The 27,789-nt window shown below is 56.1% G+C and overlaps 1 protein-coding gene across 7 annotated transcripts in view; it reads right to left on the reverse strand.

The window, feature by feature from the left end:
* Window positions 1-828: 828 nt before the first annotated feature.
* Window positions 829-27,789, reverse strand: part of TTC28 (tetratricopeptide repeat domain 28) — a 641,796-nt gene continuing 614,835 nt past the window's right edge. For 6 of the 7 annotated variants that reach the window (XM_045081528.1, XM_013063444.2, XM_013063443.2 and 3 more), the window contains 9 exons: window positions 20,948-21,127; window positions 18,349-19,069; window positions 16,070-16,194; window positions 13,550-13,781; window positions 12,956-13,032; window positions 11,369-11,392; window positions 10,525-10,654; window positions 7,382-7,489; window positions 829-6,171 (listed from right to left, as the gene is read on the reverse strand). In XM_045081528.1, the coding sequence (XP_044937463.1) occupies window positions 4,550-6,171; window positions 7,382-7,489; window positions 10,525-10,654; window positions 11,369-11,392; window positions 12,956-13,032; window positions 13,550-13,781; window positions 16,070-16,194; window positions 18,349-19,069; window positions 20,948-21,127 (3,219 nt within the window). In that variant the 3' untranslated portion in view covers window positions 829-4,549. The remainder of the gene's footprint in view (window positions 6,172-7,381; window positions 7,490-10,524; window positions 10,655-11,368; window positions 11,393-12,955; window positions 13,033-13,549; window positions 13,782-16,069; window positions 16,195-18,348; window positions 19,070-20,947; window positions 21,128-27,789) is intronic. The other variant, XM_045081529.1, reaches the window with a different exon arrangement.

Raw genomic sequence — 27,789 nt, forward strand, 5'->3', positions numbered from 1 at the left:
AGTTTGGTATGACCCTCTATTTCTATTTGTGTGTTTTGATGTATTTAACTTTCACAACAAATAATCTACTCTTTGTTCTCTTCCTAAACAAGCTATAACAATTTAACTTCCTAGTTTCACATTTTACTGTCCAGTATTTTAATTTTTTATTGCTACTCCAATGAGATATTAGGTGTCTTTAAAGATTTTATTTATTTGAGAGAGAAAGAGAGAGCCCAAGTAGGGGTAGGGGCAGAGGGTAAGGGAGAAGCAGCTTCTCACTAAGAGCAGAGACAGACATGGGCTCAATCCAAGGGCCTTGAGACCATGACCTGAGCCGAAATCAGATGCTTAACCGACTGAGCCACCAGGCACCCTGAGATGTTTGTTTTTATACAATCAGTATATTTTCTTAATTTAGTCACATTTACTCAGTTATCTGTTCACTAGTCCTTCATGCCTCTGAGATTTTACACGGAGGATTGTTTTCCTTCTTCCTGGAATACTTCCTTTGGAAGCTTCTTTAGTTACAGGGATCTGGTGGTAATGATCTCTGGTTTTGTTTATCAGCACACTTACACAGTTGTGGAATTTTCTGGTCCTCCAACTGTGATCACAGATCAGGAGCAGTCAGTCTTGTCGTTCACCACCGACCCCAGGGCCCCGTGCCTGGGAGGTGCCGAAGCCCGTGTGCACCCCCACTTCTCCTCCCAGCAAACATGAGGTTATGGTGTACATCTCAGGAGACCTCAGACTGACATACTGCTTGTTAATGACACACAACCGTTCCGTGTGCTCGAAGAAACCCAGAAAGTGGGACGTGTACAGGAAGCGATTCAGATACGGCACTTAAAACAGAGGGAACTCATGCTTTAATAGACACTGAAATCACAAAGGAAGGCCAAGTGCCTTAACAATTTCAATAAAAATATGAAGTTCTTTTTACATGGTAGATTTTCGTAATATAAAAAGTTTAATGCCATCTGGAAACTGTAATTTACAAAAAAAAAAAAAAAAGTCCACATAGGCCAAAGATGGCTAACACTGCATACAAGGGGAGGTAAGTGCCAAGTGGGGGAGGTGTCTGAGGAGGGGAGAGGTGAGCGCCTGTGTCCTTACATGGACCGTCTTTGAAAGATCTGTCGCAAACAAGGGCCCAGTCCACAAACCACACGTACAATCCTTGTAGGTAAAACAACAACATGTGTGATGAAAATTGGGCATTTTTCACCTTCTGCCTGCTTACTAAAAGCAACCAGAGTATTGCATGGTATTTTCTCTAAACTGAATTAAAACTAAGAAAGCGATGGTGGGAGGCGGTGGGACAGGAGCCTCACAGGGGACTTGTTACGGTGACCACCCGCTGAGACCCACTGGGACAGCGTGTGCAGGGGAAGGACAGTGTGCGCGGCCCCTCCTCCCTTGCCGAGACCCAGGGAGTATCCACGTGGACCACGATGCATTTCAAACGGGACGCAGGTGAGGACTTTGTTTCACTACACACTAACGTGGATCAAAATGTGAATTTTGGAGCTTGTTTTGTCTTGGTATTTTGATTTAACTGAAGTCAGTGAAGGAGCTGAGTGGTTTGCTGGTGCGGATTCAGACAGGATCTGCCCTGGCTCTGTGGTCCTACCAGGGTTCCTAGGAGAGGGAGGTTTTATTGCTCGTGTTGAGTGTATTGGCCTCTGGTGGAGCGGAACAGGGGCAGGACAGTCCAGTTTCCTGAGCTGAGAAAGAAATCTGGCCAGTGCTCTCCGCATATAGTGAGGAAAAGATCTTTTTGTAAATTTTACCCACATCCCCTGGCTCATTCCAGACAGGCCAGAGAGCCATGGGCCGTGCGGGAGGCCTCCGCTTCTCGCCACGTGGCTCGGGTGCCCACACATAACAAGTTTAACCACAACTTGCCACTCACTTTCCCTAGACCGTAGAAACGAAACATTCTAATTATGTTGTCTGTCCCCTACACCAGGAGTCAGCAAACCTTTTCTTAAAAGGTCAGGCATTAGGTATTCTAGGCTTTGTTGGCCACGAGGCAAAAATCAAGAATATGATGCAGATGCTGACAGACCGATTTAAACCTGTCCGATCCAGTCCTTTCTCGTGGCTCTAACAACCCTGGCCTCTGAGTAGACTTAGCCTGTGGGTCATCGTCTGCCTGCCCCTGATTTGCACAAAGAAGTCTGTGAATTAAACAGTCTCACGTCATTTTTAAGTGCACGTGTTTTTCAGGGGAGGAGCCTGAAAAAGGAACTTTGATGTGACGTCCGTCTCACTCATAAGGAAAACACCGACACGGACAGTAAACATAAAGAAGTGGCAACTCTACGGTGATTTTCAGATCATTCCTACCATTTTTGTCACGTTTGCTTTCCTTCATCAAAGCTTCTATCTAGGACCAAAAAAAAAAAGAAAGGGAAAAAAAATCACACCAGTTGGTTTTCCAACATGAAACCTAAAACAACAACATAGTTAGGATAAAACCAGATTGGGGGCCACGAGTCCTCCTCGCTGGCTTGGTAACCATGGGAAGCAGCAGGGGGCGGAGGGTGTGCAGAGGTGGGCAAACCAGTGCGCTCACAGGGGGCACAGACCCTAGGCCTGTCCTCCAGGGCTCCTTGGCACTTGGGAAAGAGGCTGAGAAAGGAACAGCCCCACTATCTACGTGGGTTCAGAAACTGACTGAGGTTTCGTTTTTGTTGCTGAGGACCTGATTTTGCTATCTAGACGCACAGTGCTATAAACTTGCTGCCACTGGCTACTCTGGTACTTTATTACTGTTTCTTTGTACCCTCCTGATATAAAGAACCACACAGGTACTTGCTTCTTTATAAAGGATTTGTCTTCCAGTGTTGGGGTCAGGGCTAGAATGGGACATCCTTAGTGTCTTTTGCCATCATGGCTGCGGGGTAAAGGCAAAAACCGCTGTGACCTAGCTGAGTGAATATTTTCCTTTCCTCTTTTCAGGGTACACAGAGGAACGGTATGTTTAGAAAGTGAGATCCTACCCAAGGTTAAAAACTCTCCTTGGAGGTCTCCTGCCAGGCCTTGCCTGTCTACTCCATGTGGTGTGGGACACTGCCTCATGGGGAGAGTGGTCAGGTTTTCGTTTTAGAATTATGTAAAAAGAGTTTAAATTCTCCCACTAAACTTAGTACTAATAGGACTTTCAGCATTTCATTTCTTTATAAGTTAATGCTCACTGCCCCCCCACCCAGACTACGGCTCGTCTCAGCTGGCTACAACTTCCATGTACTGTCACAGCCGGAGGACATGTCCGCCCGTTTGTCCAGGACACTTTCAGGAATACGTGTTTCCTTGCTCAGGCGTAACTCGGACGGCAACACCCCTCCAAGACCCCTGCTTCCAGGCCATGGACGTGAATGTGAACACACTGTGGGAAGGGAGGGGGCTGCTCCCGGCTACGGGGAGGGTGCCCGGCCGCTAGCAGATGTGGGGTGCCGGAGCATGGGAGCTGGGGACAGACTTAGAGGAGAGAGGTGTTCGAGGGCTGGAGTTGGGAGAAGAGAATAAAATGAAGCAGCTGCTGAGGGATGGGAGCTGGAAGTTCCATTCTGGTTAAGCCGAGTTAGCTGTGGAAGTTTTGGGGTTTTTTTTTTTTTTTTTTTTGGTTTTGTTTTGTGTTTTATGTTTACAAGGAAACTATTTCAACCTTTCCCCCCCAAACTTGACAGTTACTTACGGATGACTATTCAAAATTGGACATTTTAAAAAATTTGAGCTTTTAAAAATAATAGCTATAAATGCAAAGTACTATTGATAATAAAACCGAGTTGTTTATCCACGTACAAAAAAGGTCAATAATGTTTTAAAAGCACAAAGTTGCATTTTAAATCGCAATTGCATAGTTCTAAAATGCCTGGAGAAAAGTTACATAAAATTTTTAAGAAAATTCAAGTTTGGCTGACAGTGGGGCCCCACGGACGTCTCAGAGCTCGCCGGAGCAGAGCCGAGCTGAGGAAGGAAGCGCTGCGGAAAGGTGAGTTATTGCATTGCCACTGTGATGGGACCCGGATCAGGGGACGCTACAGTTTCATGACACATCATTGGCATTTTAAAAACCACTGTTTTTGGCTAATATCACACTTTCATGTAGAATTCGACTTAGATTTTATATATCCCACCCCCAACGAGCACCTGAAAGCCTTAAGAAAAAAGCTCCATCTGTATTTCTGTGTATAAAAGGTCCTGCGTATCTGCCTCTGAGCAAAATATGTGCTCCCTTCCCTCTGCCCACCCCGAACCGTGACCGTTTGCGTACAAAAGTCCTGGTGAAGAATCACCTCAAAGATGAGAAGCGGGGAGTTCAAGGTAAACATCGGGCGAAGTGTGTAGAAAACTGCCTGGGCCTCCCGTGCCAACCCCACAGAAGTCGCGGCTCCCGGTGAGCGGGGCCCAGAGTCGCCAGCGGCCGTGCGCGTGGGGCCCGCGCCCCGAGGCGCGCCCAGCGTGAGGTGGCTGGCGGTTGCGTGGGGTGACCCGCTCAGCCGAGGGGCTTGGGCCCCCCCAGCTGCTGCACCCTGAGTCCGTGGGTACAGAAGAAGCTTCAGCATTTGGAGGAAGGAAAAAATCTTCCTGGGGACAGAAACTTGTAGCCGTTTCCAGAAGGCAGTCTGAGCGGGCGGGCGGGCGCGGGGGGCCCAGCGGGCAGGGGCAGCGTGCCCAGCGCCGTGGTCTCCGTGCGCCAGTGGCCGTTCGGAGGGCCCTTCTGGGGCGCTTCTCCTGGCGGCTGCAGGGACAGCTCCTTCAGTTCCAGCTTGTCCACGCCTTCCTCCTTCTTGTTGTGCCGCGGGGACAGGTTGAGCAGGCTGAGCACGTCCCTCTTGGAAGTCATCGTGCCGGGGGCACCCCGGAATATTTTCACAGGTCCCGTGGGATGCTGGGGCGTGCTCTGCCAGAACATCTTGAGGTTGTGGACGGCCTGCACCTTCTCGTCGATGGCCGCCATCTTCAGCCTGTCCACGTCGGGGGCGTCGGCGGGGCTGGAGCGCGCCGAGCCGGCCGAGGAGTAGGAGAGCGCTGGGGACGGTGCGCTCCCGGCCGGAGACTGATGGCCCGAGCTCGGGGACGCGTTCCGGGGGGACTTGGAGATGTGGGCGCTGTACGGAGAGCTGGGGTACTTCAGTTTGAAGAGCGGCTGGTCGGGGAGAGAAGTCTGGGAGTCGGAGCCGGGCGACGGGCGGCCGCTGTGCTGGCTGGGGCTGCCCTTGACGGACGCCTCGGAGGCCGTGGGGCTGCTGTATCCTGAACTCACCTTGGGGAGGGACGAGCTCCTAGCGGGGGGCTTTGGTTTCACGGGGACCGGCGACGGCTGGCTCTTGGGGTGGGAGAGGGCCGGCCTGCTGAACGCGCTGGTTTCCGACGCTCGGAAGACGGCCGCGCCGTTGGGCGCTGTGAGGCCCTCCTCGGGGCTGCTGCTCTTGCTGGCCTGGCCACCGCCCCTCTGCAGACGCTCCACCGCGATGAGATGACTCTGTGTCTCCTCTAGAATCTTCTGCGCCAACTCCTGCGGATCAAGCTTTGGGTTGCTTTCTTCTTGGGATTTCACGGTGCTGTCTGTTTCTGTGCTAGACTGGTCTGATTCTCCCGTGTCGGAACTGGCCAGCTTTCCCACCTTTTGGAAGGGGGAGTTTGGGCTGGGAATCAGAGTCATTTTAACTGGAGAATTGGGTGTGCTGACGCTCCCCTTGGAGCTTACGGAAACTTTCACACCTCCGGCTGGCCCCACGTGGCACTGTTTGTGATCTGGTGAGAAGCCCGTCTTTCTGGTTTCCTGGTAGGCCGCCAAGGGCTCCGTGCTGATGATGGAAAAGCCCTCGTATTCTTCTTCTTTGCTGCCGGCAGGGTGTGACTGGGGGGACAGCTGGCCCCGCGGCAGGGTGCATCGCTGTGGGTAGGTGTTCTTGGACCGGTCGTAGTCCTGCCGGCCGCGGGAAGCCCCCGCTTCCAATCCAGCCTCGGGCTTGGAGACGAAGCTCATGGAGGAGGCGATGGAGCTCAGACTGTACACAGAGATGGCGTCGGAGGCGATGCTGTCCGCGCCGGTGGGGGAGAAAGGGGGATGCTGGTAGCTCAAGGGCAGGGCGTTGGAGACTGACTGGGCCGAGGCCAGAGACTCCAGGGAGGATGAGCTATCAAGGCTGAGGCGCTTGGGCAGCTCAGTAGAATCTAAGACAAAACACAGGTGCCCAGAGGGCAATTAGAACGCCCTGTGGTTTACTCTTTCAAAATCGCAAGCAACCTCACAGCAGAGAAGCTGGCAGGGACCCGTGCGGGTGCTGCTCTCGCACGATCCGAATTTATGTCATGCTCCCGAAGCACATGGTCCCGTTGCAGAGAGTAAATGTAACTCTGAGCCAAGACACTTGGAGAGCGCCAGCCGGCCCCAGCCTCCTTCCGCGCCGCCTCCACCATGCTCCCATCTCACAGGACCCCACTTCGGCCTGGGCCTCTGGGGTCAGGTGGGCAGTCTGTGGGGACCCCTGGCCTAAACCCTAAACCACCCTCCATGCTTCAGCAGCTCCTCAGGGGCATTTACATTCACTGTCCGCATGGCCTTTCCTCCCAACCTTCTCTCAAATACTCCGCTCAAGTCTGTGTCCTCCCCAGTTCTCATAAAGGTCTCTAGGGGCGTCTGTGCTGCCAAACCCAGCGTTCACTGCTCGGTTGTGCAGTCGGTCCCCACTGCCCTCGCTGACCACTCCTTTCTGGGCCCCCCATCCCTGGGACCTGTGACAGCCACTGCATACCCCACGCCGCCCTCCCCCTCGGGGCCTGCAGGCCCTTTTCTGCCTCCGAGCTGGCCTCTCCCTGAACTTGGGCCTCCAGTATCCAGCTGTCAGGGCAGCTTGTCTAATGGAGATTTCAAAATGGAGCATGTTCAAGAGGGAACTCAAACCCCCCTCCTCCTGCCACTTTCAATGTCTCAGCAAAAGGCAGTCCCATTCTGGCCTTTGTTCTGAAAAACAATATCACCTTTGACTCCCCCCCCCCCCCAACTTTGTGTCTGACATCCTTCAGCTCACTCTGCCTTCGAACCGCGGCCACGGGTCTGTCTCCACGTGGCAGCCGGCTTGGCCCTCCGAGAAGCAGGATGACGTGGCCGTGCCCCCTGCGCCCTGAAAACTGCCTGTGGCCTAAGCCCTGGGGCACCGCTCCTCCCTTGTTCGCATCCCGCCGCCACTCTCCCTCTGCACAACCTCACAGGCCTTGGCAGCTCCCCGACTCTATACCGCATGTGTTGGCTAAGCTCGTGAGAGCGGGGCTTTGCTCACTGCTCTTCCCTGTCCTGACCACATCCTCTGCTTTTCTCCCCCTTCCCCAAACGCAGCCAGGCTGGTCCTGGGGCGCGTGGCGGGGGCGCTGGGAGGCTGCTTACCAAAGAGCGCGAGCAGAGACTGCAGGGCAAAGTGCATGGTTCGCCGATTGGCTTGTTTCCCGGTTTTCAGGATGACTTCCTCCTGACCCACTTCACAGAGATCGAACCCTAGAGGAACAAAGACCATGAATCTCTGTGTCCGTGTCCCCGAGGGGAGGAGAGCCACAGCCCCGATCCCCGGAATGCCTGCAGGCCCCTCGGCCAGCGCCCGGCCTGGGCTGCGCCGGGCCTGGGAGCTGCGCACACCCTCACCCCGACACCCGCGGGGCCCGGCTCCCTCCTGCCCCTTCCGGGAGCACCCGCTGCTCTCTGGCCCTCCGCTCCCTTCGCTGCGGCGCCGGCCCCAGTTCGTAGGGCTGGCGAGTATGAGCTGCTCTCTCCGTCCTTTCCCACAACAGTCCACTGAAAGAAGACTTTGAGGAGGACAAAACTGGGCCACTCCACTCAGCACAGGGTCCAGTATGTAAAGGTGCTGCCTGGGAAGGTGGGAGCTTCTCAAGGGCACAGACGTGTGTGTTTGCCATTGAGGGCTTTGAAACCAGCCGGCTCTGACAAGGGAGAATCCGCCCTCCGGGCTGAGCCGCCCTGCAGGGACCGGACCCCATTCTGCTAAAGCCCAGGGGGCCGCCCTGACACAGTTCTCCTGAGACTCCAGGAGGGCACAGCAGAGGGCAGGAGCCTCCGGGCAGGAGGCCGGCTCACCAGCTGCTGTCGCAGTGAGACTTCAGAGACCCCACCGGGCGCCGGCCCCCATCTCCCTGAGAAGAGCACAGGCGGACAAAGCCGAGCACAGACGCCATGGCCAAGGGCTTTGTCCGCTGACCAAGGTATGGCTGGGGCGGGGCCTGGGGGCAGCCCTCAGCCCTGCACATGTGGCTCAGCCCACTTGGCGGGACACTGAGCTCGGCCGGAACAGTGGAAGCGCTTGGTGCTGACTGCCAGGGGACAGGGCCCCCTCCCTTCTATGATGTGTGCTCCGGTGACAGGATCTGTGACACACAAGGCCGCCGTGTTCTGCATGCTGTGCGGTTTCTGACACAGTAGTCACCAACGGAGAAATGGGTCTTTTTATTCCCAGGCTGGGATTCTGAGGTCAGCCTGACACTGTCGTTCCTCTGGGAATTTGTTCACTCAATGAGCTACTTCAGACTTCTGGTTGCTGTGGGGTATTTTCCCCTCTGAACTCAAACAGAATCACTCCCTGAAAGCAACAGGAAGGTCTCCGAGAACTCAGCATTTAAATACAAATAACTAATTAATATAAAGGTTTTAGTTAGAGATCTCTCCTTTTACCAGGATGACGGACTTCGTTACTGCTCCAGCAGCACGGAGGTAATAACTGCCAGCCCTGGGCCGGGTTGCACTGGTGCTGGAAAGAGGAGCCTCAGAGCGCTCGGGAGTGAGGGAGCCCCTTCTCCAAAGGCTGGGCCTGCAGAGACTTTTCCTCCCCCGGTCTCAGGCCACGGGATTCAAGGATAACTATGTGCACACTGACTCATCCCTTGAGTATCGGTGGTTTGGAAAACACAAAAGTAGAGGCCATCGATGAAAATAACCCACTGTCCCAACACCAGGAAGAGCCAGTGACACACCTGGAAATATCCAGTTCGCAGGCAAGGGGGCCTGCCTCTGTCACACCCATACCGAGGAGAGGTGTGGGCCCTGCCCAGGGAAGACCGCTTTGGCTCCGTCTTCCCTCACCTGTGCTCTGTGTCACTGTCCCAACGCCAGGCCTACAGCCCTTCCTGGAAGGGATAAGATCCCTGCTGGGCGTAGACCTGGCCTTTCTCGCTCTTGGTCCAGTTGCTGTCCGCCTTTATCTAGATAGAAATGTACTACGTGCATGGCAAGAAGACTGCGTTAGGCCCACAGAAGGCAGCACACAGCACAGATCCCAAAGGTGGGAGAACATCTACTTGGATTCAGAGTGACTGTGGGGGCTGGGGGTTCCCCCATCAAAGGCAATTGAAGCCAGCCCTACGCTGACATGGGCTGGGAAAAGGCATCTGCAAAATGGGTTAAAAGAAAGGCCTAATGCTGTGAAATCCAGATTTCATGAGAAGAAAAACTGCTTGTGAGGGACCGGCTGGCCTGCCATGTAAAATGGCGGCTGGTCCCCATCACTCTGGATTGAGGCTGTGTCATCCTTCAAAGAGTCCCCACTCCCTGAGGTTAAGAACCAAAGGCCTCCCTGGGGCCTCATGGCCCACAGGACCTGCCCCACCTCTGCCTCGTCTGTCCCCACTGTGCCCTGCACTTGTGCTCACCGATGCTCTTCCCTCGTCCTGGAGTTTCCTCCTGATGACACCCTCAAGCCCTCCGGGTCTGCCCCGGCTCCCTGCCTTCCGCCCCAGCTCCCTGCCTTCCGCCCCGCCAGCAATCACGGGGACGCCGGGGCTCCTATCTGGGACGCTGTCCCCCTCCTGAGGGGCTCCCTCCGCTTGGATTACGTGTTTACTAGGTCTGCTCATCTTCCCCACTAGACTGAAAACCCTAAGAGGGCTTGTCCCCCATCCTGGTGCACTGCCCGACACATCACAGGTGCTCAGAGGAAAGCTTGGAAAGTGACTGGCTCCCCTGGGAATTGCACCAGCACTTAAGTGGGACGGGAGAGCAGCTCACAGCCTCTTGTGTGGTATTTTATCAAAAATGCATCTATTAAAGCAGCAGTTTTGGCAGGAGCTGCCTCAGCCATGTTACATTCTCCAAAAAGGAAAAGTAAGTGTCGCAGATGAACACGGATTCTGGTGCCGGTGCTTCTAGGTTCCTGGCATCAAATCAGACCTGGTTTCAATGGCACAGTAAAGACCAACCTTGAAACTGTTATTTTATGACTTTTTTTTTTCTTTAGCTTTTAATCATGGCTGGACTCCCAATGATGCTGACATCTAGCAGCTTTCTATCAAGGCGAGGACTAGAAATGAGAGTGCTGAAACCAAAATGTCGGGCGCTGGGACAAGGCAGGAGGGCCGTATGCCAAGTGTGCTCAAGGGCTGGGATTGCCGAGGCCACCATCTGTGGGGTGACATGTAAGAAAACACCGAGGCCCCGAGACTCTGCCAGCTTCACCCAACAGAAACGCGGAGAGATGGAGTTTTCACAAAAGGGAACTGCAGGAGGTGGGGAAGGACGCTCTGGCCTACCTAGAGCTGCCAGGAACTCATGGCAGCCGGGGAGGCGCCACAGCTGCACGCTGATGGAGACCTGGATGGGGGCCGAGGCGAAGTCCTGCTCCTTCTCGCTGGCCTGCAGCTGAACCAGCACCTGGTGGAGCTGAGCGAGGAGACGAGCGTGAGCGCACCACCTTCCCAGCGCCGCCTTCCCTCCGGCCCGCCTAGGATGTGTCCCCGCGTTACTCCTGTGTCATCCTCCCTGGTAACCTTAATGTGCATCGCACTGCAAATTCCTGTTAAACGGTGCCTCAGGCCTGCTGTCCTGTCTCCTCTCTGGAGGCTGGGGTGGGGGGGTGTCACAGGGCGGGAGTGGCCTCGCCTCTTCCCTGGTGCACCCTGGTGGCAGAGGCAGGGACCAGAGGAGGGGTGGGTCTCCATTTCTTTTTCTCTATTTAAGCCCCCCTGATGCTCTTGAGTTACATGGCGAAGAAGAGCCCAGCGTCCTGTCCCAGAGCCGCAGCGCTTGGGGAGGAGCCCGCACACCCACTTCGAGGGCCTGGGGCACTCCGGGACCCCTGGTCTACTCTGGGGCTCTGTGTGGTGGCTTCACAGTGTCACTCGCTCAAAGTCGCTTTTGCCCCTGCTGTTCTGGTGGAACGTGAGAGGTCCAATCGAGAACACGAGAAGGGTGCAGCAGGAAAGGGGGAGCCAGAGCAGAGGAAGGGGTCACCGCGGCCCGGAGCGCGTGGGGCACGTGCACACGGCTCTGAGCGACAGCACATGCGCCCGGGCTCAGAGCAGGTGCAGGGGACGCAGGGGCTGGGCGGGTTGAGGGTCTCACCTGACAACAGTTGCTACTTAAAGTCATACTCACCATTCCCACCATATTTTTAACAGCCTTCGGCCAGCAGATTATAAGAAAAGAAAGAGAGAGAGAGAGAGAGAGAGAAGAGAGTTTAGACTCAAGCACAGGTTGTTATGCCACGAGCTGATCACTGCTTTAGGAAGCGCCACAGCAGGTCCGCGGTGGCTCCGACCGGGAGGGGAGAGGAGCGAGAGTCAGCAGGGACACACAGGAGAACAAACAGCCACACCAGGCCAGACACGGGCAGGGGCAGCCAGGCCCTCCCTTCCTTGCCAGGAGAGGAGCAGGGCAGGCAGGGCTCGAGTGGGGAGGGGACACAGAGGGCATCGAGAAGCCACTCTAGACACCAAGGGCCATGGTTCCAGAGTGACTCGAGAACTAGCCCACCACGGGCCAGCCCCTGGGGGCAGCCGGACATCTGTCTGCGACCCACTGGAAGAGTCGGCAGAAAGTCCCCGTGATGCCACCAAACGCAAGAAGTTAAGCAGCTGGCTTTTTGGACTCAGGCTTGCCCTGCAAATGTAACTCTAACGTCCTCTGTTGCTAGAGCACAGGCTTCCAGCCCTCTTGGGCTCAGGATGTCTTTATATGCCATGTTCTAGAAGTGCCTTCCTGATTCTCTTCAACAAGGAGACGTAACACACTCATTGCCAAGTAAGCAGGAACTCCAGAAGAGGCATGTCATTGGGCTGGGCTCTGAATCCGGGCTGGAAACCACCCTGGGTAGGTGGGAGGCTCCAGGCACCACTCGGATTTTCAGAGGCTAATCCCAGACAGAGCAGCTTTGTTCCATTTACAATAAAATCTGATCAATAATAATGAGGTATGTCATTTTTTTCAAGTTCTTACACTATGAGATGACCAGAGAAAATTGCTCCGTGACCTTCAGGGCTGCTGTTCTAGCCAGAAACCCTCCCCCACACAGCGGTCACCCAGGGTTCACTGTGTCCCTCCTTCCCCTTGTTTCAGACCCTCACTGGCTGGTAGGAAGATCGGGAGCTCTGAGGCCAAGCTGGGAAAGGCCTACGTGAGGCTGAGTTTAAATCCTCCTGATTCCTGAATAAGACCTCCATTCCCCTGAAAGAAAGTCCGTGTGTAAAACCTGCTGCGCGGTAGCTTGCGTTAGAGCTGACCTCGTGTTCACTGCTCTGCCTCCCTCAGTGGCTACTCAGTTTCAGGTGGAGTTCATCCCCTGATCTGGGCATAAGCATCAGGGACCCTGCAGGAAATCTGGTAGGTTGGCCCCACACTTGCAGGCTGAGGGAGTGTAGCTGTGACACTTGTCAACCAGCAGAAAAAGTGGGTGGGGGATGACAAGGTGCAGGCAGCCGCTGAATGGAGAATTCAGGAAATGCCCCACTACTGCAGGTGACAGGGGTCTCAGGAGGCCCTACTGCTCTCCGAACCCAGTGCCCTGAACCCAGTGTCCCCGGACGTGTGCGTGCCTCTGGGGCTCTTTCGCCCCTAGCCCTTGTCTTTCCCGTCTAGTCACAGGGGTGGAAAAAGGTAACCAGACCGTGGCACTTGCAGATTCCTGTGTAGGCCCAGCTCGCCCTGGTGCCCAGGCCTGGGCTCAGCCGCCCTGGCCCAACTCACCCGACTGATGAGCTGCTCGCCCGTCTCCGAGGCAGTGATGAGCTTGCAGAGGGCTTGGAGGGCAGGGTTGGGCAGACCTAAACCAAACAGAAGGCAATGTCACCCAAAGGGGGCCCCCGCACCCACAGCCCTGCTCCCTCCCTAAGCGAAGAGCCTGAGACACTCCACATTGGGGGCATTTCCAGAAGCTGGGGACAGCCAGGCTTGTGGGTCTCTAACTTGAGAATGGAGACAAGGGTCCCAGAGAAAGGCCCGTCCTTGAGGTGTGTGGTCACATCCCAGGACCTCTGCTCGGAGCGAGGCCCAGAAAGCAATCGGCAACACCCGCAGCCTGCCTGAGCCCAGGTTCACCCTCCGCCGCCGCCTCTGGCACACCTGGAGCTGCCAATGAAACGCCAAGGCAGCTGCTGTGTGCCCAGCATGCCAGCCCGGGAGGAGGCAGAGTGAGGCCCGCGCCCTGCTTCCCGGATCGCCTCCAGGTCAGGAGAGCTCTGTGTCTGCGATTCCTTGCTCCTTCCCCACTGTGAGATCCGGCCTCCCGCCACCAACCGCCATGCCCATGCAGCAGCCCGGCCCTGCCCGCCCGGCTCTCACCCAGCAGGGACTGGATGGTGCTGCTGCACTGCTGGAGCCGGTCACCGGGGTCGGAGGTCGGGAAGAAGACAGCCGCCGGCAGGCCACTGGCCGGGGGGTCCAGCCTGAAGCCCACGGCAGTGAGCAGGGCCTGCCAACCGGGAATGCCGCCCACTTTGTTCTCCACGCTCTGCTGGGACGTGTACATGGCATTGCGCTGCCCGTTCTGAATTCGCTGCAGGGACTTCTCCACCTGCAGGGGAAGGGGCAGTTGGAGCGCCACTCCTGTCACCGGCGTCTCTCCTGGTGGTTCTGCAGACATGCAAAGCCTTGGGTGTGAAGCTGGGGCTGCCTCCTGCCACCTGGGCGCCTCGGCCTTAGGACCACGGCCCAGTAGCAACGGCCCAGCTCGCAAGGGAGGGGGCGAAGGGGAAGGCTGTCCCTGTCCCAGCACCAGCAAGTCTGGGGGACTCAGAGAAGTTCTGTCCCTTTCCTGGCCCACTCCTCCCACTCCAGGCTCTCCTCCTCAGACACTAAAACCCATTCTCAGGCCAGGGCCTGCCCCAAACCATGGGATGGTTCCCCATTACTAGGATTAACTTCAGGCCCTCCAGAAGCCCTTCACAGCCCGCAGCTCTCCCATACACCAAGCAGTACCCGTCCCAGGGCTGTGGCTGGCCATGCCCTTCTTCCCTAGGCCTCTGACGCACCCTCTGTCCCACAGGAGTGGCCTCTGGAACCTAGGCCGCCCCCTCCACCTCCAATACCTCTCCCACCTGCCAGGGCCTAAACCCATGCCTGGCACCTGTGGGCTGAATTTGTAGAAGAAACCAGTAAGTCAGCTCCCCCCAGTGAGCCTTCCACAGCACTTCTGGTGGCCCCGGGCCTTCCCCACCATTTCTCTCTAGGAGAAATCTCAGGTTGACCTGTGAGACTGCACGCCCTGGGGGGCATCCTTCATCACTAGAGAGGCAGAAGAGTCTTCCAAAGTGTCACCTGAGGCTTTTCTTACAGTATAACCCTGGGATGCAGGGGGCTGACCTGCCGGCAGGAGAAAACGAGTGGTCCTGGACAGGATGACCAGCCAGGGGGCTTGCCATCGGGGCTGAAACTCCTCGGAGATATACTGCCCAGGGTCAAGGGGTCCCACAGTTAGTCAGTAGGAGGTAAGAGCTTGTAAAGCCCATGGCCCCTGTACTTGCCCCGAGAAATGAAGCCAAGAAAGAAGTGACAACCTTTAAGTGTGCCTGAGGGGCCTGAGAGGCCTGGCTCTTGCCCCGCAGCCTGCTCTTTTCTAAGAAAAGCAGCTTGGGAGCTGCAGCCAGGAAGGAGGGAACTCGGGGGTGACAGGGACCAGAATAGGTCCTAATATTGAGCAGCTGAATTGCTCTATGCCGTTTCCAGACACAGGTTAAAATCAGTTAAGAGAGTCTCCGCAGATTCTCAAAGTGTGTGAGCACAGCTACCCCAGAGCACGTGGCAGGGGCCACCTCAGGTGTGGCCTGAGAGCTGCCTGGGCTTCTCAGGTGACATCATTCCTACCCAGTCACATGCTGATTTCAGGCTGACCCCAAGCCTAAGAGATGGACAGGACGTATCTACTACCTGGAGTGCATGGAACCCCAGGCCCAGGGAGTAGGAAGTTTGCCCCGCTGCGGGGATGTGCCCCCTGGAACCCAGCCCCCAAACTGAACTGACCAGCCAGAGCCTCCAGCCCGCTCCCTGGGCCTGTGGGGGACTATCCCCCACGTCCTTCCTCGAGCTCTGACACAGCCATGGCGTGTGCCCCTCTGTCCCTCCAGGGGGCAGTGGCTTGCTGGGGCTTTGCTGTTTGGGGGGCTCTGGAAGGAGTGTGGATGTGGCATGGGCTGTCCAGCCACACCACGTGGACCCCGAGCTGGGGCTGGGCAGGTCTGTCTTGCAGAACCCCACGGAGGCTAACAACTCTCAGGTGTCAGAGGCTGCCTTCCCGGTTAGCAAAGTAGAAGGGCGGAACACGTTTTCTTTCACTGCCTCTCGGCTGGATTTGTAACTTCTGGACGTGTGTACCCTCACCCCCAGCCCGACCAAGCTTTGGACTGGCCACATACTGGGTTAACTTTGGACTCTTCCTCCAACCCGAAGTTAGGGGAAGGCCAGGGCCATTTGCCTTTAAAATATCCTTTCCCGGCCTCTAGAACCCTCCTGTGTGCCAGCTCTTTGCCTCTGCTCTAAGTCTCACTATAGCCTGGAAAAATGAGAATTTTTATCCTTGCTTCCGGAGGAGCAAACTGAAGCTCAGAGAGCCAGGAGACTTGCCCAAAGCTTCATGGCCCAGAAACAGCGGCAGTGTGGGCCCCAGGACCTTGGCAAGGAGGCCACATCCATCACCGTGACACAAGTGCCTGCCACTCAACAGGCGGGCTCCACCTGTGGGTCCCCTCTGCCTGCATGTGTCCCCTGGGGATAGGGACAGGCCACAGCTCTTCTCTCGTGTACCTGCAGCTGGCTCACTGTTCTCGAGGGCAGAGGGCCCCGTGGGAGCCCGGGGGACAGGCTTACCAGGTGCAGCAACACTCGCAGGGCATCTCGGGCGCGCTCCGGATGCTGGAGGATCTCTGTGAGAGCCTGGCCAATGAGCGACGAGGGACTGTTCAGCTTCACGTCACTCCCAATGAGCATGAACCCTGCGAGAACACAGAAGGGCATCTCGGCGCCTGCCCTCCGCTCGAGGGAGCAGCTCTGGCTGGCCCCCTCACTCCCTGGGGCCTCACAGCCACCCTGCCCCCAAGGGGGCCTGCGCAGCAAAGCTGCTCCACGGAAAGGCCTGCAGGAGGGCTCTCTCACTGAGGGGACCCGCCCGTGCGCTTCTGTCCCCTCCTCTTTAAGAACCAGCGCTTTTCAGGGCTCATAAGTGGTTTTGCACAAAAGTTCCTCAGGAAAGTGCCTCTCTGCTCTGCTGCACAGTGAGGGAGGAAGCAAGTGGCCAGGTGGTCCCCGGGTGAGGGGGCTAAGGGATTCCCAGGGTGCTTCCCAGGCTTGGCCACCATCCCAAGAAGGACCTGCCCTGTTTCCCCTGAGATGCATGTGGAACCTGCCCAGGGACAGCACCACGGGATGTGGACAGGAGGACAACCTGCACGTCTATCAGGATCCTGTCCGCTCCCAGATGCAGGGTCGGGGGGCAGGCACACGGAGCAGTCTCCTCAAGCCGCCAAGCCACTTAGAACCACCTTGCCCCTAAATAATGGAGAAAGGGGTTTCCCAAGAGCCGGAGTGCGCCACGGCTGTTTTTAAGGTGAGCAGCGCAGGACTTAAACACCATCTTCCCACGCTAAGCCGCGACTTGTATGCCATCTGTCACTCAGACAGGACAAACATACCACATCCCTACACGTTGAGAAGACAGGGCACACACTCTGGCCCACAGAGAGGGGCCAGAGTCCCTTGGGGAGGAAGAATCAAGCTCAGATGCCAGGCTCCCCCCAGGCCAGCACTACAGCCCTGGGGCGCACCGGGAACAGACAGCGCGTGGGGCTGTGATCACGGAGCCTCCGCCACCACCTTCGATTCCTGCATTTCGTCTCCTGGCAGCGGGAGTTCAGTGACGGGGCGGCAGGGCCGGGCCACAGGCCTCCACACCCGCCCACCCTGCCCTGTCCTCCCTTCGCGGCCATGCGCCCCCCCCCCCAGCCAGATTCTGTTGTTTCGTTCGAACACGTGTCTGGCAAACACCACAGCTGTGCTGTTTGTGAAGCAAACACGTTTCCATGGCCACCAGAGTGAAATGGCGCCGGCACAGTGCACGGGCCCACCGGGTTCATTTTGAGAGGAAGGGGAAGGTAGAAGTCATTTGTCCCCAGTTTTTAAATGATATGTGGCTCATAACAAAATACAAATGTTTGAGAACAGTGCTTTGGACGTTCCTCTGTTGCTCGAGGTTTAAGACACCATGTTTGTGGGTCAGTCCCATGGCCACAGCATTGATGGGACTTCATCTTTGCTCTGGAGCATCCTGGGGAGGGATAAGAGCCAGTCCTGAGGGACAGCATGGACAGAAGGACTGTGGGCTGTGTCAGCAAAAGGGCCCTGGCTGGAGTCTGGGTTGGCGGCCTGATGGGACAGCTTCCGCCATGGGAAGCTCCACAGGTCATGCCTTCTCCACCTCCCATGACCAGACATCACAGAGAACATTCTCTCTTCACCTCCCTTCAGAAAGGGTAAGTAGCTGGTCTCAGGTCACAGACCCCGGACATGGAACTAGGTCAAACCCAAGTGTTCCGATGACCAAACCTGGGACTTTCTACCACATGGCTCTTTGTCACCATCCTGGGACTTCACAGGAGGGCACCATAAAATGCATCAACCAGCACACCCTTGTCCCCGAAGTCTATGCTCACACCCCAATGGCAGGCTGTTCTGCTGCTCCCTAGTCAAAAAAAAGATGACTTTAGGGGTGCCTGGGTGGCGTAGTCAGTTGAGCGTCCGACTCTTGATTTCAGCTCAGCTCATGATCTCAGGGTCCTGAGATCGAGCCCTGTGTCGGGCTCCGCATTCAGTGGGGAATCGGAGATTCTTTCTCCCTCTGCCCCTCCCCCTACTCATATTCTTTCTCTATCAAATAAATAAATAAAATCTTTAAAAAAAAAAAAAAGACTAATACCTCAGTGACAAATGACTGTTTTGGCAGAAGGCGAGGGTCTCAGCAAACAAGGCCCTCTGCCAGCACCGCCCCACGCAGCCTCTCCCCAGTGCCCCATCCTCCCCTCCCCAACCTGGGAGGCTGTGAGTACCCAGCTCTGGGCACCCGACAGGCACCAGCCAGCGGTCCATGCTCCTACCTGCCCAGTTGGAGGGGTGTGAGAAGGCCTTGCTGCTCTGCACCACCTTCATGGCCTCCCCCAGGGCGGCGCTGGCTTTCAGGCCATTGAGCAGGGATGAGTAGAAGGCGTGGAGAAACATCTTGGAAGCCGCCACAGGCACAGGCCACAGAGACACAAGAACACACTGTGCGCCGGCAGCCAGGAAGGCCCGTGTCAGCGCGATGACCCCGTCAGCCGTGACCTTGCTGTTGGACTCCTGTGAGGAGCCGAGGACCACCAGCTTCACGGGAAGCCGCAGGTCCAGGACGTCGGCGGCCGTGAGCAGCAGCTCCTGCAGGGGCGGGCAGTCCGAGATGCTCTCCCCATCGCTGGCGTCGTCCTGCACCCGCAGGGACTCGGGGATCGTGTAGGGGTGGCCAAAGGAGCTCTTGCTGCCGCCAGGGTTACTGTCGGCACTGGGAGTGAGGACCAAGGCCGACAGTTTCCACGAAATGTGGGTGGCAAAGTGGACACACTCGGCCTGGGTCAGGGCGCTCATGACCCGTTCTTTGGTAGCCACGTTGCCCACCAGAGGCTGACAGCCCAGCAGCTCTGACACCATGTACGCCTCCTCCTCGGCCGATGGCATGGGCCCCCACAGCCACCTGTCCATCACCGCCGACGGCAGCTTGGGGTTGCCGACAACAGCCGCCATGGACGTGGAGCTGGAGTACGTGGGTGGGTTCTTCCTCAGGTGAGACTAGGAGGGGAAGACAGAGAAGCAGACCACCCCGCCCGTCAGACAGGGGCCAGGCTAGCCGGCTGAGCCTCGGGCTTCCCGTGAGCACTGGGCTCCATCCCCTCGGCTACACCTGTGCTCCCAATAACCTCGTTCACTCTAACGCTCAACACCGTTGGCGCACAGCTGCTCATCCTACTGAGAACCACAGCTGCGCTGCAGAGCTCTGGAAAATCAGGACTGGATCTCAGAAGAGCCCTTCCCATCTGTCAAGTCCTGAGGGGCGCTGCGTCCGGAGGCAAGGGTGGAGGGTGCTGGCCTGCCCCACGCGCCTCACTCCCACAGACCTCCCTCTGGGCCCCGAAACGGGGGAGACCTACTCCTGATGAGCCAGGGCTCTGAAGGTTGACAAAAAGCAAGTCAATCTCAGTGGCGACAGGGCTAACCTCCGCCCGGTACAGCCACCATGTGCTGAAAAGATTATACTTGTCATCTCCTCATGTGCTGCCAAAGAAAGAAAAACTGGATTATAAAATCTGCATAGAGGAGTCCAGGAAAGTTCTGATTTTCCCCCAACAAGGTCTTTTGATGCTTCTTGGGAAATATTAAGTATCAAATTATTTCAAAATAACCTGATGGCTCCATAGTGATGCTGCCTCACACCGCGGGTAGGAGAAGCGCCTGCTGGGCGTCTGTCCAGAGACAGGGCTCTTCCACTCCCTGGCTAGCCTGGCAAACAGCCAGCTTACTGTTGTCACCATGAAGCGCTCGAAACACGGGCCATCTCTGACCTCCTGGGTGCTTCTGGCAGCAGGTGCAACAAATAGCGCTCTGAGCCAGACAGTGTCCGACGAGGCCATTCAGTCAGCCCCGGACACGCCAAAAACTCGAGAAAAGCATTTCTTTCACTTTGAACTGGTTCTGTCCCATGAGAAAGTTACTGTTCAGTCACAGAAAACAGATCTAAGATTTCCAAACCCCTGTGAGACAGATGCGGGCCAGGTTTGAGCCATGTCACTGATCATGGTCAACAGAAGCCACGCAGGTCCCATAGGGACCGCCCACGCCCAGGGCCCAGGGTTCGCATTCCTGAATGAGCCACTTTCTCCCACTGGGAGGAGCTCTGTCTGACCCAGCTCTCCTCGTGGTCTGCTGGTCTCTGAGGGCATGTTCAAGTTCGAAGACGGAGCAGGACGGCCGAGGCAGCCACAAGTGCACGCCCGGCAAATCGGGGTCCATGAAGGGTCTGAAGGAGTTTGAGAAGGAGATGGTTGGAAGGCTCTCTGATTGGGTGGGCACGCCAAGGGGGGTTCGTGGGTGAGACCTCGGATTCTGTGGACAGTCCACTGTCGCCCTCTTGATTTTCACAGACATTTCTGCTCACACTGACGCTTCTGCTGAATGAGACCCAAAAATCTGTCCCCTGAAAGCCCCCTCATTTATGTTCGGTTCCTTCATTGGCCCGTGGGACCCGTTTCTCATGTGTCTGCCATTCTTGCCTACGGCCCCTCTGCTGGGCACAGCCGGCGCCATCAGTGGACAGCGTGAGGGTGGTGGGCACCAGGGGAAAGCAGCTTCCTCAGAGACCTGGACTGGCCTGGAGCCTGACCCAGTCCCCTGAGGAGCTCACAGTCCTGATGTCACAGCAAAGACGTTCTGAGAGAAAGGACACAGACTGTGGCTTCTGGAGATAGCAGAGATGAGTCTGGAGGCCAGGGGGCTCTCCTCCCACCTTCAGACAGAGAGACAGATCTACTCCAAAGACAGCCTCCCTGGCCGCAAACTGCTGAGGGAACCTTGGGAAGAGATCACAGGCTGCCCCCCTGCAGCCCAGTCTGGCCGGGAAGGCCGTCCTCCAGAACCCCACAGCTAGGCACCCGCCACCAGCACGAGGCTTACCTTGGACTGTGGGCTGAGGGAGCGGATGGAGGGGACGGCGATGAGGGCGAAGCGCTCGTACAGGTACTCGTTGGAGGAGCTTCCCTTCAGGAGGGCAAAGGGGATGAGGTAGAGCTCCCCCTCCAGAACCAGGACCAGCTGCCGGTGCCGGCCCACAGGGCCGCTGGAGTGCATCAGGCCCTGTGGGGAGGCACGGGGCGCCTGAGTCAGGGCCCAGCAGGTGACGGCCTGCCCACATGGGGCCTACTGGGCCACAAACCACATGCACCCGAGAAGCACCTGGCAGGCCCACAGCGCCCACGTGGGGAGAGTGGGTGGTGGCTTGGGGCGCTGCCCAGGGGACCATCACCGAGTGGGGGTTTCCTCCTGTCTCATGGACCCTGCAGTAAAGGAGGTTGGGGGCCAGTCTAAATCTGCACGGCAAGGGGAGAGACCGGGTCACCTGTCAAGGACAGGGATGTCCCACAAAGACAAGGACTGGCCCCAATAGGTCTATAGGAGGCAAGGAGTTGTCCCAGAAAAAGCCTTGTGAGTCATGGTGACCCCCGGAGGGCCAGGCCAGGGGATGCTACACTGTCCAGAAACCCTAAGAGCAATGTAGGTGTGACTCTTCTCACGAGAGGCAGTGACACTGTGACCCCCAGACTGGGCTCAGGCCGAACAGGAAAGATCAATCGGATGTTGCTGCTGCATGAGGAGATGCCACCCAGAGCCTGCTGCGGAGCGCAGGCCCAGCTCTGGCTCCGGGGGTGGTCACGGCTGGGCTCCTGTCCCCCCAGCCCCCTCTGGCTGACTGGGCGCAGTGCCCACCAGGGCGCCGCTGTGCTCGGCAGGAGTGAGGGTGCTTGCCTGATCTGCCTGACTGCTGCCCCGGGTGCTGGGCTGAGGCTGGAGCATGGCACTCCGCTAACCCAAAGTGACACATGCCTGGCAGGCCCGTCAGTCTCTACAACCCCTCTTTGGCTTTTTCTTTAAAAAAAAAAAAAAAATTGTGAATGCATCTAAAGAAATCAGAAATAAAAACAGGCCAATTTGCTGGTTGTTTGCTTTAAGAGCTATTTACCGAGAAGGGGTAAAAGAATCATTATACGACCCAGGAAGGAGGAAGTGGGGTATGCCACACTGCTTGCTGCGGATTTCTGGATTGGCACAGGGAGGTGAGGCAGACGGGGGACCTGCAGTCAGCTCCTGGGCCTGGGGGGAGCCCCCACCATGGCCACACCGAGGCCCTCCCTGCCCCCGGCCCTGGGGAGCCACTCTGGTCTGTGCCAAGCAGACCTAGAAGGTGGGCCAGAGGAGCTGGGCGATGGGGCCCTGACCTCGGTGGTGGGTCACAGCTGGGACAGTGACGACCACTCCCAGCTTAGCGAGGGCTGTCCCCCCGACATGCGGGCAATGCAGGGACTCAGGCCATCTGCCGTGTGCAATACCAGACCCACCCCCGGCTGATCCAGGGTCACCAGGCATTTGTGGGACAAGATGACAGCCCCACCCTCACAGGCCTCCCCTGGACCCCCCTGCCAGGGCCCAAACCCCGGTAAGTCTCTGTCAGGTGCCACCCCACAGGTCACTGATTTCCCTGGGACACATGCCACTCTCGGGCAAGTCCCCAGTCACAAAAGCATGCATGCATGTGAACTGAAGGCCAGCAGGGCAGTGTCAGGCAGGGTAGGGTTGTGACTGGGACCTAGAAGCCGCCCACAGAGGTGCTGCTGGTAGGGTCTTTGTAGGCACTCTGCATGCTCTGCCTGCAAGACCTTATCTGGGGCATCAGCCTAAGACAGGTGAGGTCCTGTCCCTGCAGGCCACATGGTGTCTTCTCTGACAAGGAATTCTGACCTCTCTGGGGGGCAGTCCATGTGGTGCTGGCCTGGGCAGAAGAGGCCCAGGGCAGTGCAGGGGTGGGGGCAGTAAACAGAGAGCAAGTCTGGGGAGAGACCCGGAAGCCAGACTGTGGAGGACCCTGCCCAAGTTCAGACAGGGAAGCGTGGCTCCCCCAGGCTCTAAGCACCTGCCATGCACATTCTCCATGGACGAACCTCCAGGGAAGTGTCTGGAGGCAGCCTGCACCACAGGAGAAGGGGCAGTATGTGCTGGGGCTGTGCACGCTGATTCAGACAGCGAGAGACCCAGGAAGAGAAGGGAGACTTGCCGGGACTTGGTAAAGAGTGACCTCAGTGGTGAGGGGAGGGGAGGCTCTTGGAATTCTAGCCTGGAGATGGGGAGAGTTTGCTCTGAATGAACAGAGTACCCCAATTCAGAGGTCTGGGTCCTCCTAGAATGGAGGCTCGTGGCTAGGGCTGGGCTGGCTCCCGCACATGGCCCTGGGTGAGAGCCCCACATGGGACCCCTGTCTGGGCAGGAAGGAGGCGAGCGCCAGCAACCCTGGCCTGCGGGTCGACAGGCTGCACAAAACACTGACAGCTTCAGTTAAAAGACGGCAGGAAAACGGATTGAACCTGTTGGAAAAGATGGCCCAGGAACAGTCTTCTGAATTCTGCCTCCAGGATACATGAGCATTGCCCTTGTTCTGAAAGATCAGCTATAATCCAATGTGAACTTGAAAATGGAAAATAAAGTGATGTCTCTATCCAAATTACATATCATCCTTTAGATAGGAAAGGAAAGACAATTCAGGGAAAGGCTTCTCTGCGTCTCCACCTGTCAGTCTAGAAAGGGTATTTGCTGGCTTCTTAAGTCCTGGGTTTGAGAGATAAAAGGGCTCAGCATCAGCCCCACACCAGCAACTAACAGAGCCCAAAAAATTCCAGCAAAGACTCAGACTTTCTGACCTCTGAAGTTTCTAGAAATGGATCTTTTGAAGGAGACCAAGACATCAAGGGCAGGGGTGCTGAAACCTGTCTATTCCCCTGGTGACCCTGCCTGTTTCAGGGTGTTCCAGGCCCAGGATGGAATTGGGGTCATGGAGTGCCCCAGCAGGGAGGCCTCGGAGCGAGGGGACTTGGGCTAAGCCCAGTCCTCACAGAGGGGGAGGGCTATTCCTTTAGCCAGGGCAGGCAGTGGGCACCTGCTGGTGGGTGTGGACAGCTATTGTCACTTTACAGACCCTCAGCACCCTCCTGCTGCCCAGTGACTAGATTCCTGCAGCTGGATCTCCTGTAGAGGGAGCTTTGTGCTGAGCTTCCTCAGTGGAGGGCGCAGAGGGGCGATGCCAAGGGTAGAGGATTTCCTGCTGGCCCAAGTCAGCGGTGTGTGTGCATGGAGACACACAGCAGAGCCCAGACTGTGCCCGTCTGTGACCCTGCTGATACCCTTCCCTCGGTCCTTTCCACACGACAACCCTGGTCCGTGCCACCCGTGCTCTCAGCAGGCCGCCTGCCCAGCAGGTGCCTGGACTCTCTGCACACCCTTGCCACTGGAAGCAGATGTCTGTCCTGCCCCCTGCGGCGGGCGGCCTTTGCTCACCAGCAACTCGAGACCAGCTCCAGCCCGGCCAAACCAGCCAACATCTCTGCTAGTCAGTGGGCCGAACCACATACCTTTCCTGGGGTCCATCCTTTCCTGGGTAAACTTCCTCAGCCTGAGAAAACCACAGTTTCCTTCAAGCTGACTGCTAGTCTTTGGCCACAGGGAATAAGTCTATCAAATGTCCCCTGGTTGATCTACTGTGTTTTTGGTCTCGCCCCCGAGCACTACAGCATGCACATCCATGACCTCACATGGGTCAAAGCGGGCCGCGGTGCCATGGGGCCTGGCAGCCAGTGGGCAGTTGGGACATACTAGTCAAATGTGAACTCACGACTGTCTGTAGGTTCTTGAAATATGGACAACATAGGCCCTATAATTTTTATAGCTGACCCTTGAGCATCACGGATTTGAATGGCGTGGGTCCCCTTACACGTGGACTCTTTTCAACACACACAGGACAGGGCTGTAAGTGTATTTTCTCTTCCTGAGATTTTCTTAATGCCATTTTCTTTTCTCTAGCTTCTTTGTTGTAGGATTACAGTATAGAATGCATGTGACCTATAAAATCTAGGTTAATCAATTCCTTGTTACTGATAAGCCTTCCAAGCAACAGTAGGCTATTAGTAGTTAAGTTTTGAGGGAGTCAGAAGTTCCATTTGGATATTTCACTGCACCAAAGACGGGCACCCCACATTACATAGGACCCATGGTGTTCAAAGCTCAACCACACTGTTATTTTTTCCTGGGCCTCAATTTCCAATATAACTCACCCCCTTTCCCTCTGGTGTTTATAAACATGCACGGAGCTAAAACATGTAAGGGGCCCCATCTGGAGCACCCAGCTCCAAACTTTGACCCAGGAACCTTGACAGACCAACGTCACCACCATCCATCCCTTCCTCGTGTCACTGTCACCACCATCCACCAGCTGTTCACTGAGTGCCCATGACACCTGGCACCTGTGGGGTCAGCCACCCGACAGTGACCCTAAAGTCCACTTTCTGAGTCTGCAGTTCTCCGAGGCAACTGCCACAGATCCTGAATATATGGTTGGTGGAAATTTTGGATGCAATCACCATTTCTCCAGCTGGGCCCTATACAGACGCATGGTGACCAGCAACACTGATCCATTCAAAAGCACTGATACCAGCACTTGACATTGCACGTGTCCTGGCTTCTGGTTTAAGAGCTACGTGTTCATGGAGGTCACCATGGTTCAAGGGATCAGTCTGCACCCTCCCCGTGCAGTGAGCTTCGTTTTCACTGGAGGACATGGGAAGCCACTCGCTGTGTCACAGCATCACAGGCCAGGGGAATAAACATCTGGGAGCATGATGGGGGAGCGACAGAAAACTCCTGGGTTCAGGAGTTTCCAGGCAGATTAGATTTGGGATCAAATAGACCCCACAAGGATTACAGAAGCAAGAACTGGCAGGCATCTGGCTACTGCAGAGTTGGCTTACAGGCCTGGGTTTTTTTTCCCGGACTCACATTTTTGATTGAGTGAACTGGTCAAACAGAACTTTTTTAAAATATAGAAACCTTTTCTGTGATGTTTCCGGGAGATCTTGGCATCACAGGTGGATGTAGAGAGCTGCAGCAAGTGTCACCGTGGGGAGTAACCCTCAAACCACAACTAAAACCCACAAAGACCACAGACCCTGTAATACAACCAGAAATGCAAGAGTCGGGGCGCCTGGGTGACTCAGTGGGTTAAAGCCTCTGCCTTCGGCTCAGGTCATGATCCCAGCGTCCTGGGATCGAGCCCCACATCGGGCTCTCTGCTCAGCAGGGAGCCTGCTTCCTCCTCTCTCTCTGCCTGCCTCTCTGCTTACTTGTAATCTCTGTCAAATAAATAAATAAAATCTTTAAAAAAAAAAAAAAAAAAAAGAAATGCAAGAGTCAAGGTCAATGCACTCGACGAGATTCTTTGGCTGCCCCAACAACAAATCACTGGTTTGCCGGAAGAACCAATGGAGGGGAGGGGTTTGGAATTCGGGAACTGGAGGAACGTGACGAACGGCCAGCCCGAGCCAGAGGGGTCTGCCTGCCACCAATGTCCAGGCACACCAGAACTCCAGGTACACCACCCACACCAGCCAGAGGGACTGGCCATGGACCTCTGGCCGACAGCCGACCTCTCATTCTTGGCTGCCGTGGGGAAATCAGCCCGCGCACTCCCATGGACAGGCATCTTCAGGGTGGGGCTGAGACGGCTGCTGTTGCACATCCACCAGAGCAGAGCCACAGCCCAACAGCGCTCACCCAGAGAGGAATGTTCCCCTCCCGGGAGGCCGCTCGCCCATCGGGCCCCTCTCAACACCAGTTTCAACTTTCCAGGCAGCTTCTCGCCTCCATATTTCCTTGTCCTAATTGGTTGTGGAAATGCTGTTCTTGGGTGATGTGTGTCCTTATTTGAATATCACAACAGATGTCTCACTCAGAAATCAATTAGACAGGCTGGTGGCGGGGCTGCCAGCCCCGAGCATGCCCTGAGCCCTGAGCAGGCCAGTCTCGAGGGCCTCGGCCTCTGCTCCCTAGTCTGGAGTGCAGGGCAGATTGTTTCTGGGGACAATTATTCCCTGACTATCTCCAAACGTTCCATTCATTTGGAAAATGGGCACCTAGATGGGCCATCTTGTTTCCAGAGGCATCTATTCTGGGGTGAGCTGGTTTATCAGGCTACTTGATTTTGCAAGAATCCTTTCCCCTAGAGCTGAAATTAAGGGCAGGCCCCAGTCAGAGCTGAGCTCTGCCCCTGCCTTGCACGTGTAGATGAGAGGTCTGGGGTGAATTCCCAGAGCCCCAGTGTTTAGGAAGCAGTTTACCAACCTAACCAACTTGAACAAGTTTTAAGTAAGTTTCTGGGGGTCCTGAAACAGATGCATCCACATAAACAGGCAGTGACCTTAATCCAGAGCAGAGGTGGCCGAGAAATACTCCTCCTCATGATCAAGGTCATTCACTCTTGCTACCTGTCCTGCAACTACAGTTTTATGACCGTAGATGTAGGAAACAGGGAATTTCAATAAATGGAAATAATGGCAAAGATGGGACTATAACTAGAATGAGACCAAACTCCAGTGACACTGAAAGGTTCCAAACTCTGGACCTCTGGAGAATGAGTCACCCGAATCCAAGGCAATTTCCTATTCTCCATCTGGCTTCTTGATCAGACCAGCTTCTGGCTTTGGTGAAGCCCTGTCTGCAAACTGAGGGGGTGATTTTGGGACCTCACTGAGCAAGCGGCTTCCCCTAGAGCAGCCCTGGGGGACCTCGTCACATCAGATGCATCTTCTGGAACATGGCTGCTGGCGCATACTTCTGTGTGATACTGATCCTGCCGTGGGACAAGACTGGTCCAGGTCTGTGCCTTCACCATAGACAGGGCCCAGAGGCACGGCTTACTGTGT

Source organism: Mustela putorius, unplaced genomic scaffold, assembly GCF_011764305.1.
Source record: "Mustela putorius furo isolate JIRA1106 unplaced genomic scaffold, ASM1176430v1.1 tig00000578_pilon_pilon_pilon, whole genome shotgun sequence".
NCBI classification, from domain to species: Eukaryota; Metazoa; Chordata; class Mammalia; order Carnivora; family Mustelidae; genus Mustela; species Mustela putorius.